The 13,263-nt window shown below is 47.8% G+C and overlaps 1 protein-coding gene across 1 annotated transcript in view; it reads left to right on the top strand.

The window, feature by feature from the left end:
• The first annotated feature begins 459 nt into the window (after positions 1-459).
• CORO1C (coronin 1C) overlaps positions 460-13,263 on the top strand; it is a 603,513-nt gene continuing 590,709 nt past the window's right edge. The window contains exon 1 of the mRNA XM_085634725.1: positions 460-2,410. Coding sequence (XP_085490851.1) covers positions 964-2,410 — 1,447 coding nt within the window. The 5' untranslated portion in view covers positions 460-963. The remainder of the gene's footprint in view (positions 2,411-13,263) is intronic.

The following is a 13,263-nucleotide window of genomic DNA, read 5'->3' as shown; positions in this document are numbered from 1 at the left end:
TCTACTGCCCCGGCGATGCATCAGCTCTGATTTTGGGGCAGGTCAGGCGATGGACTTTTGAATAGAGGTGAAAGGTGGTAGCTGGCATTGATTGGTTCAACTGTAATGTTGCCAATATAGCAATGCAGGAGTAAATGCAGAGCGCACTCATTACACTGTGCCCTGTCTTGAGGGTTGTTTTATCTCGTCCCTTTGGAAAGGTTATTTAGAGGATGCCTCGAGGAGAGCACGAGGATTCTTGTTCTGATGTTTTTCCAAACGTGCCTGTATTTTAGCACGATCCCTGGTACTGCTTGTCTTCCCGAAAATGTATTTCTGTGCCTGGTGCTTCACATTGTTTATCTCTTAAATATTTCCATGACTCTGTAATGGATGAGAGAGCAGCGTATTCCTGCACACTACCGAGAGGGCGACGTCTCGTCGCTCTGCGTGGCCGGCTCTGCGGCGGGCTCCACGCGCAGAGCGTCACTCACGCGCAGCGGCGCAGGGCTTGCAACCGGCAACTTCCCCGGTCAATGCCAATACGGCTGCCACCCTCTTCTGCTTGTGCTGACAACCAGCCAACTAATGAAAGGTTTACAAGGCACTCGTGAAGCCCGGGGGGAGGTGGCACCGCGCGGCTGATCCCAGGAGACAAAACCTTACCAACTACGGAAAGCGGCAGAGCCAGCCCGGGTAACGGCAGGGGGGCACTGGACTCATGGGCACCGGGGGTCGAAGCGCTGTCCGACAGCGAACGGCAGACCCGCCCACCTGCAAATGACTGCATGGACTGATAAGGAATGAGCTTCGGATAACCAGCAGCTGCGAGATACCCGGCCAACTGACTGATCATGCCTCGACACTTCTTAGAGCTTCCCTGACTCGTGGGTAGAGAAAATAAACTATTTGCAGTTGGCTGCGGCGTCCAGTGCCGGAACTACTGACAGTTCAGCTTCAGAGCAGCCCATCCGATGCCTAAGTATGGATTGGCGAGGAAGTGAAGTGACTGCAACCGAGAACTTGGAATGTTTGTCAGACAAGAAAGGTAAACTCAAAGGAAGAGGTAATCCAGAGGGCTTGAAAAGAGCACGGAGGAAGCATGAAGAATATATTTTATGGCACAGGAGGCAGGCTGGGCTGGAGGAACTGGAACTGGAAAGAGGAATAAATGATGTGAGTGAGGATGGCTACAATGTGCATGCATTGACACAAAGCTTAGACATGAGCCCAACACAGGAAGACAAAGGTCTGAGTGAGATGGCAGCTGCAGTAGGGTCTCAAGGAGATTCCCTGGGCCTTGAGGACACACTCGATGAATGCCTGGAACCAGTGGCCCCTGTTAGGGTCCTACGGGTCAAACTTGGAAGTCAACGTTCGCAGGAGGACACAAGAAGCCGAAAGGTGCACCCTATCATTTACAGAATTGAGGAGAGTGGATTTAACGCATCAGATCCAGAAAGCGATACACAACAACAATCTTCACAGCCTAAGGTCAACTATTCCTCAGACATAGCTCCAGGCGGCCCAGTCACGGAGTACAGCCGGCAAGGTCAACTGGAGGGAGGCTATCAGGAAGAGAAGGAAAAACAAGGCGATCAAGCAGGCCTAGACACCGTGATAACACATCTGGAGGGAGCCATAACAAGGCAAATAAGCCGCTCTGACTCGGAGAGCAGTGTGGAAAGCAGACAAGCCAGCAAACTAACCATGAACCTACAGACTGCATTCAGCAAGCACAGCTTCCACAGCACCATGCACCTTGGAGGAGACGAAGTTGGTGAAGCTGGCAGTGGAGAAGAGCATGCACAAGACAAACAGCATGAGAATCAACATACAGAAAACAGCAAACAACCTGCCCTGGAGCAAAGAAGTGAGAGCATGAACCAGTCAGGCAACTTTCATCAAGTTTCCAAATGTGCAACTGAAGTAACTGCGTCTATACAAACTGAAGAACACGTGAACGAGTCAAATGCCCTTGCGGAGTCAAACTGCGCAACCTTTTCTCAAGAGGGAATCGAAGATGTTGATGAACAAATGCTGATGACAGGACAAGTCACTCAATCCTACACCGAAACAGTGATGCGCCATTTCAGGAGTTCAGCAGCCCTACCCAAAGCCCCCCAAGGCGTCCCAGACATGACTGTAGGCGTCTCTGGCAAGACCTCAGAGAAGTTGGAGACCTCACAAACATGCCGGATTTATGTTTCTGAGTTGAGTCGAAGCCCACGTGAAGTTGAGCTGCAGGATACTTCTAAAAAGAGGGCAGAGGAATCAGAGGAGGTGTTCCCTGTCCAAGATGAGAAGGATGGCAGTAAGAAGAATGGAGAGGAGGAGAAATCGCCTACAGTCGCAGACGTGAAGAGATCGTTCGAAAGACAAAGCAGTTTGAAAGGGAAGGTGGAACCTACGCAGACACCAGTCAAAAAAGGTAAGGCTTGATCTACATAGCTTTACTTCTTTGTAGTTATTCAATAATTTGCTGCAGTGTCACTGGTTTTCCCATGCCTACTAATGCCAACAAGCTCTCAATGAGCCCAAGGAGTCGTACATGCGATGGTATAGCCCCTGATTCATTTCTAATGGTGGGTGCAGGTGGGCCGCCTCATTATTGGGGTACTTGTTTTGTTTCATCAGACTTTGGCCCTGGGCAAGAGAGAGAAAGAATAAAAGAAGAAAAAACAAGGAGGAGAAAGACAGACAAACATTGACAAAGAAATACATTTGGGATAAAACTGAACCTTCCAAAGTGAAGTAAAGGGAGTGGAATCAAAAGTAGTAATGCTTGGTGTGCAGCATGGCATTCAGCACCACCAGTGGTGGGCACCGAAAAAAAATAATTTGGGTATCTCTGCTTATTTTTTTCACTAATGGAGCACCGGACAGGAACCATGGGGTTAAAGAGGCTCAGAACAGAACAGAATTACTGCAGATTTAGTGCACTATGTGTACAATTCTACCTCATTTGGAGCATCGTGAGCAGTTCAGGGGTCCTTTTAACACATAGCATCAGACCGACTACCTAAAACTTCTCTCCTCAATCAAACACTCCAAGTTTTAGTAGATTGTTTGAGAATATTTCTCAGTGGTTGGAACGTTGCTCCTCCCACACACTCTTAGGTAGCATACATTACAAACCCCTGAAAAAAAGTTCCCCCAAAGTTGGTAAGCCAAAAGGCTGGGCACCACAGAGATACATTTCCTAGCTGTTCTTTATATTCTGTACTGATCCTGCAAAAGTGAGCGTGTCATCAGTTTTTGCTCACACTTCCATTGTTTTCACAATCCATGTGCAATGTAATTTTCGTTGCAGGTTTGAATCATATGTTACATAAGTGCTTTCAGCAATTACTTTGATTCACAATTGCGGGTTCCCATGCATTTCGAGCTGGAGACCTTTTCTTCATGGGGAAGATTTTTGAGCACTTGTGTGAGACAGCGACCTGGAGATTTGAGTGACGTGTTGAGTGTTGGTTGTTGTCTCGTAGGATAAAAACAAAAGATAACACCTTTGGGGCCAATTGGCTTTGCCAATTGTTTTAGAAGTATGTTACTGTGTATACTTTGCATATTTTACGTAGGTAAGGACTTGTTAATGTTTGTAAACTCCTTTTGCTTTGGTGCAGTTTTGTATCAGAATTGAAACTGACCGCACTAAGTACTGGGAAAGCCAAGAGGCCTGCGCTTGAAAAGGCTGAGCAATTGGATTTTCCAGTGCTTGCAAGTGGCATGTCAGATGCGTTGCATTAAGGTGTCCAGGTAAGATCTGGCTGGGGTAATTGTTCATAATGAGCCATGATTGAGAGCTCTGGAGCTGAGGATGACAGTAGTGTGAGTCACTGGACCATAGCAGTGGTCAGATTACATGTTCGTCCAACCCTTGGCCTCTACCCAATGCGCACAGTGATGGCCAAATAAGTATCATTTGTAATTAGGAGCTCTAAAAAAAATCACTGTTGCTACTAATTCGTATCAAACTGCTAACAATAACTAACAAAGCCAAAGGGTCTGGTTTGTTTTATGCATATGTTTGTGTGATATGTCTGAAAGAAATGTCAGAAAACTCACGGACACCTAAATGCCTGTCAAGCAGCATGCTGTGTAAAGCACAGGATTGTAGTTCACATGTTGTGAGTCATGCCCTTAACTACTTAGGCAACACCAGTTTTAGAGATGCCCCCTACCTTTCTCATCCCACTTAAAGGACTGTGGTCCACAATAGGCTTTTCCTACAGGCTGCTAAAAGCTGTCTCATAGGCCAGAATTAATAATTGTGATGTTGGACAATTGTAGAGTCAAGTCTATAACTTGCACAGCAGAAACAAAGAGCAGCGTTTTTGCTCTTCTTTGGTACTCAGTTTGCAGCATCTCTGGCAGGGCAGGAGCACAACTGATGTGCACTCAGTGAAAGAAAGCCAAGAGCCTGACCTCCTCCGCAGTGACGCCCCAGGCCACGATTGCAGACCCCAGGTCTCTTGGTGCCGCTGTGTCCCTTTAGAAGCGGAGCTGCAGTAATTCGTTTCCAACAAAGTTGATCCAAAAGTTATGCAGGTTATTTGCTCCCTGCTGAGCAGCTCGACACATTCTTAGCTTCTCTGTGAGTCAAATACAAAAATAGAAGCATTCGAAGGACAGCAACCTGGAGCAGGAGGGACAAAAGCAATATGGAGGGTGAGCAGGAAGAATCAGGAAGGAGATAGGTGGGAGAAGCAACAAGAGGGCGGGGCTAGGAACACTGGTGCAGGTGAAGCAACATGGAGGGTGAGGGAAGGGAAGCAAGCTAACGGGGAGAGAGCAGCAGGGAGAAGTAAACAGGCAAGAGAACAATGTGAGGTGGAAGCGAGAAGCACCTGGGAAAGAGAGAGAGAGCACAGCAATGAGCGCAGAGGGGAGAAGAGAAGTACACTAGGCAGACAGCTGGAAATCCCATGCACTCTTGTGGAATGCTTACATAAAAATAAAAAGTAGCGTCTGGAAAATAAGTAGTGGAAGGACACAAGCAATGTGTCCATGCTCCAGGGTAGGAAAAACACAATAAGAGGAAGGAAAGTCCACATAAGCTAACAAATAAGAAACAAGCAATGGGAGTGGCAATGAAGCCAACCATTGGTAACAAATAGGCGTCTTCTAAGCCGACTGTAAGCTGATAGTATATCTTGCAAAAGACAAACAACAGGTATCAAGCAGGCAAGACCTAAAATCAGCTTTGACATTTATGTCTGTGGTGCCCAGCTGTAAGGGGTGTAATAAATGGTGTGGTTGTGTGAACTCATCGTGTAATACACTTACCAACCCCTTTAGGACCCCTAGGTGTCTTTTGTCAATCCTTCAGCTCAACTCTTGGTAGCTATGGCTCTGAGCAATAAGGTTTTTGCAAAGGAACAAGTATAAAGCATTTGAACAGCACCAAATTAATTGAAGAAGAAATCGACAAGGCGCTAAAAAAATCCTACTCCAATTTATAAAAATAGACTGTATTTTTCTGTATTTCTAGACACTACAATAAAAAAGATCCACTGGATGATGTATACGTTTACTAGCTTTGAGTTCACTTTTCTACAGGAGATCATAGAGTGGTGACTAACAAGTTCATAGGAGGGCTACCAAAAGGATTCATAGACACCAATGTAAGACTATCACATAGACACACTAAAGCCAAGTGAGTGTGGTTTGCTAAAATGAAAGTAAAGAGTTGGGGAATCTTGGTAGAGGAGTAGAAAGTAGAAAGATCCTACCATTATGGTAATATCCCGGGTTATATATCAGATATTTATTTATTTGATCGTCTTTATTGGCATGGGACCCAGGTGGTTTCAGGGGGCAGTGCAATTTAAGCACTAAGTTTCACGGTCAATCAGTGCATGGTTACATAACACAGATCATAGAGAATAATGTATTGTGGGAGGGGGGATGAGGGGAGAGACTGGGGAGGTGATGGAGTACCTTACATTTCCTAAGCTACCTTGAGCTCAGAGAAGCTGAGTCACTAGTTGCAAGTTGGGGATGTAGTGCTCGGACAAAAGCTACTTAAGATGAGCTGGGGCTATAGTGGGACGTAGGAAGTGGGCTGCCAATTGGATTGGTGGAAGATGAGCCAAATATACATAAATACAATGTGCATTTGCAGACAGAGTCTATGCACTAAAGGTACGTAAGTTAAGTGACAGAAACCAATGCATAAAAAAGAGTATAATGGGTTAAGGCAAGGGAGGAAGGCTTCACCTCTGCAGAAGAGTGTAGTCAGGCTATGCTATAATTGTACAAATAAGAGACCGCGTGACTAGTATTGAAGGGGGTCACCAGAGATCTGCCTAGTAAGAAGTGTAGGAATTATGCACAGAAATAGGAAGTGGATGGGGAGTGAAGCAATCCATAGTTTAAATATTCTGCACATAGCAGTAAGCATTTGAAAAGTAAAGAGTATATTCATGGGTAAATAAGCCAACACGTGATATGTAAGCAGTGGCGTAACGTGAAATGATAGGGCCTCCCTTCAGAATGTAGTCAGGGACGCCTGAGTCTCCCATATTTCACATATATTTATAAACCTGGGGCTGAATGGTGCCCCCTGATGGATGGAGAGACCCTTTGCGCTTACGCCCTGGACATGAGGAGATCAGAACAGATAGGAGATGAGGTCAGTAAATAAGGGTCACATAATGAGAACAGAGTCAAATCAAATTAGGCTGAGTACATAAGAATGGGGATAACAAGCCACCATGCATTACATGTAAGCAGCGATTTGAGAGTCTCAAGTAAATGTCAGTAGCTCTCCATAGACACGTACTGGCAGTGCTGGACTGGGCAGCTTTCACTTCTTGTAGGTGATAGGGGGACCCAGGTGTGAGCCGCAGAGCGAAGCCTGGGGCTCATTTATGAAGAAGTCATGCAGCGCAGCACGTCACTGTGCTGCACTGCGTCCCAGGTAAAGGGCAGGAATGTACTGTATTTAAGGCAGTACAGTGCATTCCTGTCCTTTCTCATGCACTGGTACCCTTTTGGCTGCCTGGCGCCAACGCAGGCACCCTTGCACCATGAGGATAGGGTGCCTATGTTGCATGCAGAATTGTTTTGGTGGAGTAAGGGGCACCTTCCTGCACAAAACCAATGCTGGGAGGCATATTCATCTTTCTATGTGTGCTGCAGAATGCAGCACATATTGAAAGAGGAACAAACAAGAAGAAATAGAGATATTTCTCCTCATTACACCTCCCCTGAGAAGGCCTAAGATTTTGGCACATTACCAGGTTTACAAGTTCTTGTAAATCTGGGAATGTGTCAAAATCCATGGGAGTTGCATGGGAATACCCGTGCAATGCCCATGGAACGCATTTCCAGGGTAGAGTAACGCAACTTAGCGATTTGCACTGCTCTGCGTCACTCTAGATTGATGAAGCCACTCAGAGCCACACAAAGTGGCTTTGCCTGGATTAAAAAAATCAGACTTAGAGGTTTGCGTCGTGCATGTACCACATTGCATGGTGCAAACACTATGCAAGTCTCTCATAAATATGCCCCTCCGTGATTTGGGGGCACTTCACAAGGATGTGCACATAGGGCTTTAACCAGGCTGAAAAAAGTGTGTGTGGGGGGATCTAAAAGGGGATTGGCTTGTGTAATCAGGGGTGTGACTTAAACACAAAAAACTACATTGTGTGAAACACAACATCCTCTAAATAGCTAACACTCTTGGGGAATGCAAGATTAATTAAAACATCTGAAATATAAAATGGGACTAAACGTGATGTGGATTACTGTAACTTTTATTGCATTCATTGTTCAGAACGTGATTAGTGTTTTTGCCACTAAAGTTAAGGGCACAAATACAGGGCCTAATAGGGAACCATTTCAATTCCCATTTTAAATACTATTGGGTCTCATACCCGAAGGGGCCCAGCCCACTTAAAGCCCTGTATGCCAGCGGTTGCTTGCACGGATCGGGGGTGGCAGGGCAGGAGTGGGTGGTGTGGTGGGGTGGTGAGACAGGGGGGGGGAGAAAAAGTAAATACCACTTATCTCTTCGCAACTTCTCTCCTCCTTGCCACGTCTCTCCTCCTCGTCTCTCCCTTTGCCAGAACAGGAAGCACCGAGGCTTCCAGGCTCCCCTGAGCCAATCACAACGCTGCAATGCATTATTGTGATTGGTCTGAGCACAGTGGTTCGACACTCAGATGAGGACTGCATGTTCTCCGCCCAGGCTGTAATGCTGCTAAAATGATAATAACATTGAGTTATTATCATTCTATATTTCCTTTAGTTACACTGCCTTAGCGGAGGAATCACCACTGCGTATACACAATGGCGTAGCTAGGGGGGGGCGGTGGGGGCGGTCCGCCCCTGGCGGCACTATTTTCGGGGCGGCCAGCGGCAGCTGCGTGGCACTGGTGCTGTCACTGAACAGCCAGTACACCACACGTGTTACTGTACGTGCAAGCGCACCTGCTTGCACCCAAATGCCGCACCACACAAAATGCTGCTCCACCTAACATAGTGGTGGTGCGGCGCCGGGCCCGGCTTACTGTTTATGTGGGTCCTAGGGCCGTCAATCTTGTAGCGAGCGTAAAGCGCTACCAATGACGGCCCTGGGAACAATTTGTGGCCAGCCCCGCGGTGTCTACTGCAAGCAAAGCTACATGCCTATCTTTCCCTTCTCCATAAACCCCCTCGTTTTAGACTCTTCCTGCTCCCAGCCCGACCAGTCCTCCCCAGTCCCTGCGGTGTGTTCGAAGGCAGAGTGAAGGTGAGGGCGAGTGTGTCTTCTCTGTTTATTTAAACTTTTCATTTAGTATCGCGTGCACGAATTCAAAGCACATTTCCCGAGAGTTTATTTTCCGTCACATTGAGAAGAGCTGTGAACTGGGAGACAGAAAGCATCGGTGGGGGTGGATAGAAGGTAATAGGGTTACAAGAGAAGCAGACACAAGGGGAGGCGGTGCAGGCAGAGGGGGAGATGGTGCACGCAGAGGGGGAGATGTGCAGGGGGTGAGATGGTGCAGCAGGCAGAGGGCGAGACAGGACAGGCAGAGGGGAAAATGGTGCAGGCAGAGGCTAGATGTGCAGAGGGTGAGATGGTGCAGGCAGAGGGAGAGATGGTGCAGACCGAGGGTTCAATGGTGCAGACAGAGGGGAAGATGTGCAGAGGGTGAGATGGTGCAGGCACAGGGGGGGTTGGTGCAGACAGATGGTGACACGGTGCCCTCAGGGGGCGAGATGGTGCAGGGAAGGGGGACGTGGTGCAGGAAGAGGGTGAGATGGTGCCAGCAGAGGGAGAGATGGTACAGGCCAAGAGTGAGATGATGCAGGCAGAGGGTAATGTAGCGCAGGCAAGCGGGAGATGCTGCCAGCAGAGGGGGATATGGTGCAAGCAAAGGGGAGATGGTGCAGGCAGAGGGTGATGTGGCGCAGACAGAGGGTGATGTGGCGCAGACAGAGGGTGATGTGGCGCAGACAGAGGGTGATGTGGCGCAGACAGAGGGTGATGTGGCGCAGACAGAGGGAGAGATGGTGCAGTCAGAGAGTTATATGGTGCTCTCAGAGGGCGAGATGGTGCAGGGAAGGGGGACGTGGTGCAGGAAGAGGGTGAGATGGTGCCAGCAGAGGGAGAGATGGTACAGGCCAAGAGTGAGATGATGCAGGCAGAGGGTAATGTAGCGCAGGCAAGCGGGAGATGCTGCCAGCAGAGGGGGAGATGGTGCAAGCAAAGGGGAGATGGTGCAGGCAGAGGGTGATGTGGCGCAGACAGAGGGTGATGTGGCGCAGACAGAGGGAGAGATGGTGCAGGCAGAGGGTGAGATGGTGCAGGCAGAGGGTGAGATGGTGCAGGCAGAGGGTGAGATGGTGCAGGCAGAGGGTGAGATGGTGCAGGCAGAGGGAGAGATGGTGCAGGCAGAGGGTGAGATGGTGCAGGCAGAGGGAGAGATGGTGCAGACAGAGGGAGAGATGGTGCAGACAGAGGGAGAGATGGTGCAGGCAGAGAGTGAGATGGTGCAGGCAGAGAGTGAGATGGTGCAGGCAGAGAGTGAGATGGTGCAGGCAGAGAGTGAGATGGTGCAGGCAGAGAGTGAGATGGTGCAGGCAGAGGGGAGGTGGTGAAGGCAGAGGGGGAGATGGTGCAGGCAGAGGGTGCGATGAGATGATGCAGGCAGAGGGTGAGATGGTTCAGTCAGAGAGTTATATGGTGCAGGCAGAGGGGGAGATTTCTGCAGGCAAAGAGAGATGGTGCGGACAGGGGGTAAGATGGCGCAGGCAGAGGGTGAGATGGCGCAGGCAGAGTTATATGGTGCAGGCAGAGGGCGAGATGGTGCAGGCAGAGGGCGAGATGGTGCATGCAAATGGTGAGATGGTGCAGGCAGAGATGGTGCAGACAGAGGGGAAGATGGTGCAGAAAAAGCCCGTAGCCGGAGGTAGGTGTTTTGGGGGGGCACGATCCCCAATAACAACACTTGGGTCTTGGTGATGGGCATGGGTTTCGATCCCTCACAATATCTTTTAATGAAAGACATAATATGGTGAGATTTAAAAGAATGTTGCACATTTTGAAGTATTTTTTAACTGTTATTATTCTATATTTACAACTGTTTGTAATAATATATTGGAAATGGCACATTTTAAAGCACAGTGAGCAAGGGACACTGCTACTTTCAGTAAATATGTGTTAAATGCTCTCCAATACAACTGCTGAAAAGTAAACACACATGAATGTAATTAGACGTGGTATTGTGTGCTCCCCCTCAGCACTCCTTTGGGGAAAGCTGTGACAAAGGCAGCGTTTCTAGGTACATTTTGTAAACAACCATTGATAATAATTTAGGGCCTCGTTTATGAAAAGTGTGGCATCGCTGGTTAAAAACAGCGATGCAACACTTTTCATTGCGCCCTCCTTGCAACACAGTGGATGCGTCGTATTTACTGTATGGAGCTCCATGTCCCAGGTAGTCAACAGATACGTCAGGAATCCTGACGTATCTGTTGGCACAGTAATGACGCATTGCTGGAGTGTGCCAGAAACTTGAGGCAACTCTAGCAATGTGCCATTGACCATGGGCGAGTCCCACGTGAAAGGCCCTGCATCAGTCCTTAGGCCTGCTTGAAGCAGGCGGAAGGATTGTGATGCAGTCAAGTTGTAGAAGTGGCGCAGTGAAATCAGTGGCGTAGCACTATTTTCGTGGTGGCCAGCGGCAGCTGCGTGGCACTGGTGCTGTCGCTGAGCAGCCAGTACACCACACGTGTAACTGTAAGTACAAGCTCACCTGCTTGCACCCAAATGCCGCACCACACAAAATTCTGCACCACCTCCACCTAACTTGGTGGTGGTGCGGCGCCGGCGTACTGTTTATGTGGTCATTGGTAGCGCTTGATGCTCGCTACAAGATTGATGGCCCTGGGCATAATTTTTGGCCAGCCCCGCGCTGCAGCGGTGATGCACACTATCGCGCACGCCGCACACCACCACGTGCGCTCTCTTCTGAGTGGAGGAGTCTCGTGCCGGGAAATACAGATCTGCTGCAGACACTGTCTGCATTTCACACGGGTCGGATGTCCGGTCTGTTTCCTTTCCCTTAACCACAGTGTTACTGGGTAGGAAGTGCTTTCATTGGATGTCTGTTGAGCGCGCAGCTCTTCCACTGTATGTGAACAGCAGAGTGGGTGACTGCCTCGTCGCCAATGGCGTTCAAGCGTTTGAGCAACCAGGCGTTATAGCAGTCCATAGGACGCACAAGTTTTTGCATGTGGGGCATACTGAATTTTCTCTGATTTGCCTTGTTTGCGTAACAAGAAATGTAACCAATATATTTTCTCTCCTTCTTTCCTATTATTTTATAATCAGTTTTTGTTTTGTTATTTTGTGTACTGTTTTTATTTCTGAAAAACCTTCGCATAAAATGATTTATGAACATAGGTTGCATCTTGGAATTTATTTGTTATCCCTTTTTACCCTGGTTCATCAGTTGACATAATATTGACACGAGCAACCCCCTTGAGCCATTCCCTTAAAAGCAAACAGCAAAACTTGTCCAAAAGAGCATTTGATCTGATCAATGTTTGCACGAATGCAGGCCATCTGCACATTATCTGAGTAAAATGCATCATTGCAGCGCGCTACAATTCTCAGCTCGTCTGTATTATCAGCAGCTGATTAGTATTAATCACGTCGTGGTCCACACTATATTTACTTCTGGGTCGATAAATCGAGTTCCTTATTGACTAGTGCACTAATAACACTTGTTATGTACGGCGTTATAAATTTTAAATTATAAGAGTACAAATGTATATGTACCAACTAGTGCCTGTCATGTGCGACACCGCCAACCAGTTTTGGCTATTAAGATAATATTTTTGGCACATACTTTCAATGTTTAAAACGCAACTACAATTCCTAGAATGTGGCCAAAAAGGCAAGACAAGCTGGAAGTGTGGCCACATAGCATTTGACCATATCACTTGAACTTGTGCTTGGAATCATGGCAGTCGTAGTCATAATTTGAACATAGCCTGTAGGTGTTGCTCAAGTCACAGATTTAGCCAATGGCGATAACGGTGCGTACTTTTTGTGAGAAATCAAACCATTCTCCACTGAACGGATGGAGTGGAACGTAGAATGGCGGGAATACGCAAGGGCCTCTCCTTGTGGCGCGCGATACTCTTTTATCCTGGGTTAGAGGGGATTGTTTGCAAAAGTGTGTGGATGAAATTGTTTTTCGGCTCCATGTTTAGTCACCTTTTGGATGACCGCAAATGTTCTGTCGTCATATCGCGCACAAACAGAAAATTGTCCCAAGGCGCTTGAATGATAGTTACTTCTGCCCAGATTCAAACGATTTGCCCACCTTACCGGTATTTGAACCCATGACATGCATGTTGCCGCACAGTGCTTCTTCCCAACAGGCCCTGTTACAGGAATTTTTATTCGGGTGGGCCAAGGATACATTCGGGTGGGCCACTGCACGCCCGATCGTTACTTATATGCCAGGCCTGCTTCAGGGCCCTCCTTTATCTCTCCTTAGTCTTACAAGGGCTCATTAATACACATTATTTTCTTTCCAAATCCCTTTCTAAATGTTATCGTTCTCAAAATAGAGTATATTTCTTTGTAATGTCTCTTTGATGGGAATTGGAGGTTTCTGAGGTGGGAGTATCATGCAAGTGACACTTCTTGGGCTCTCCCTCATGACCTCCTCAGGATTTCCTCAGCTGAGAACAACCAATAGCTCTTTCAAAACGCTTATTGCAATTGTGAACTGAGCACTCAGTGAGCAGTGAACTGTTCACAGTTCTCTTTGTGCT

Source organism: Triturus cristatus, chromosome 11 (assembly GCF_964204655.1).
Source record: "Triturus cristatus chromosome 11, aTriCri1.1, whole genome shotgun sequence".
In the NCBI taxonomy this organism is placed as follows: Eukaryota; Metazoa; Chordata; class Amphibia; order Caudata; family Salamandridae; genus Triturus; species Triturus cristatus.
Note: the sequence above shows the minus strand (reverse complement) of the source record. Positions and strands in the feature narration are given on the sequence as shown.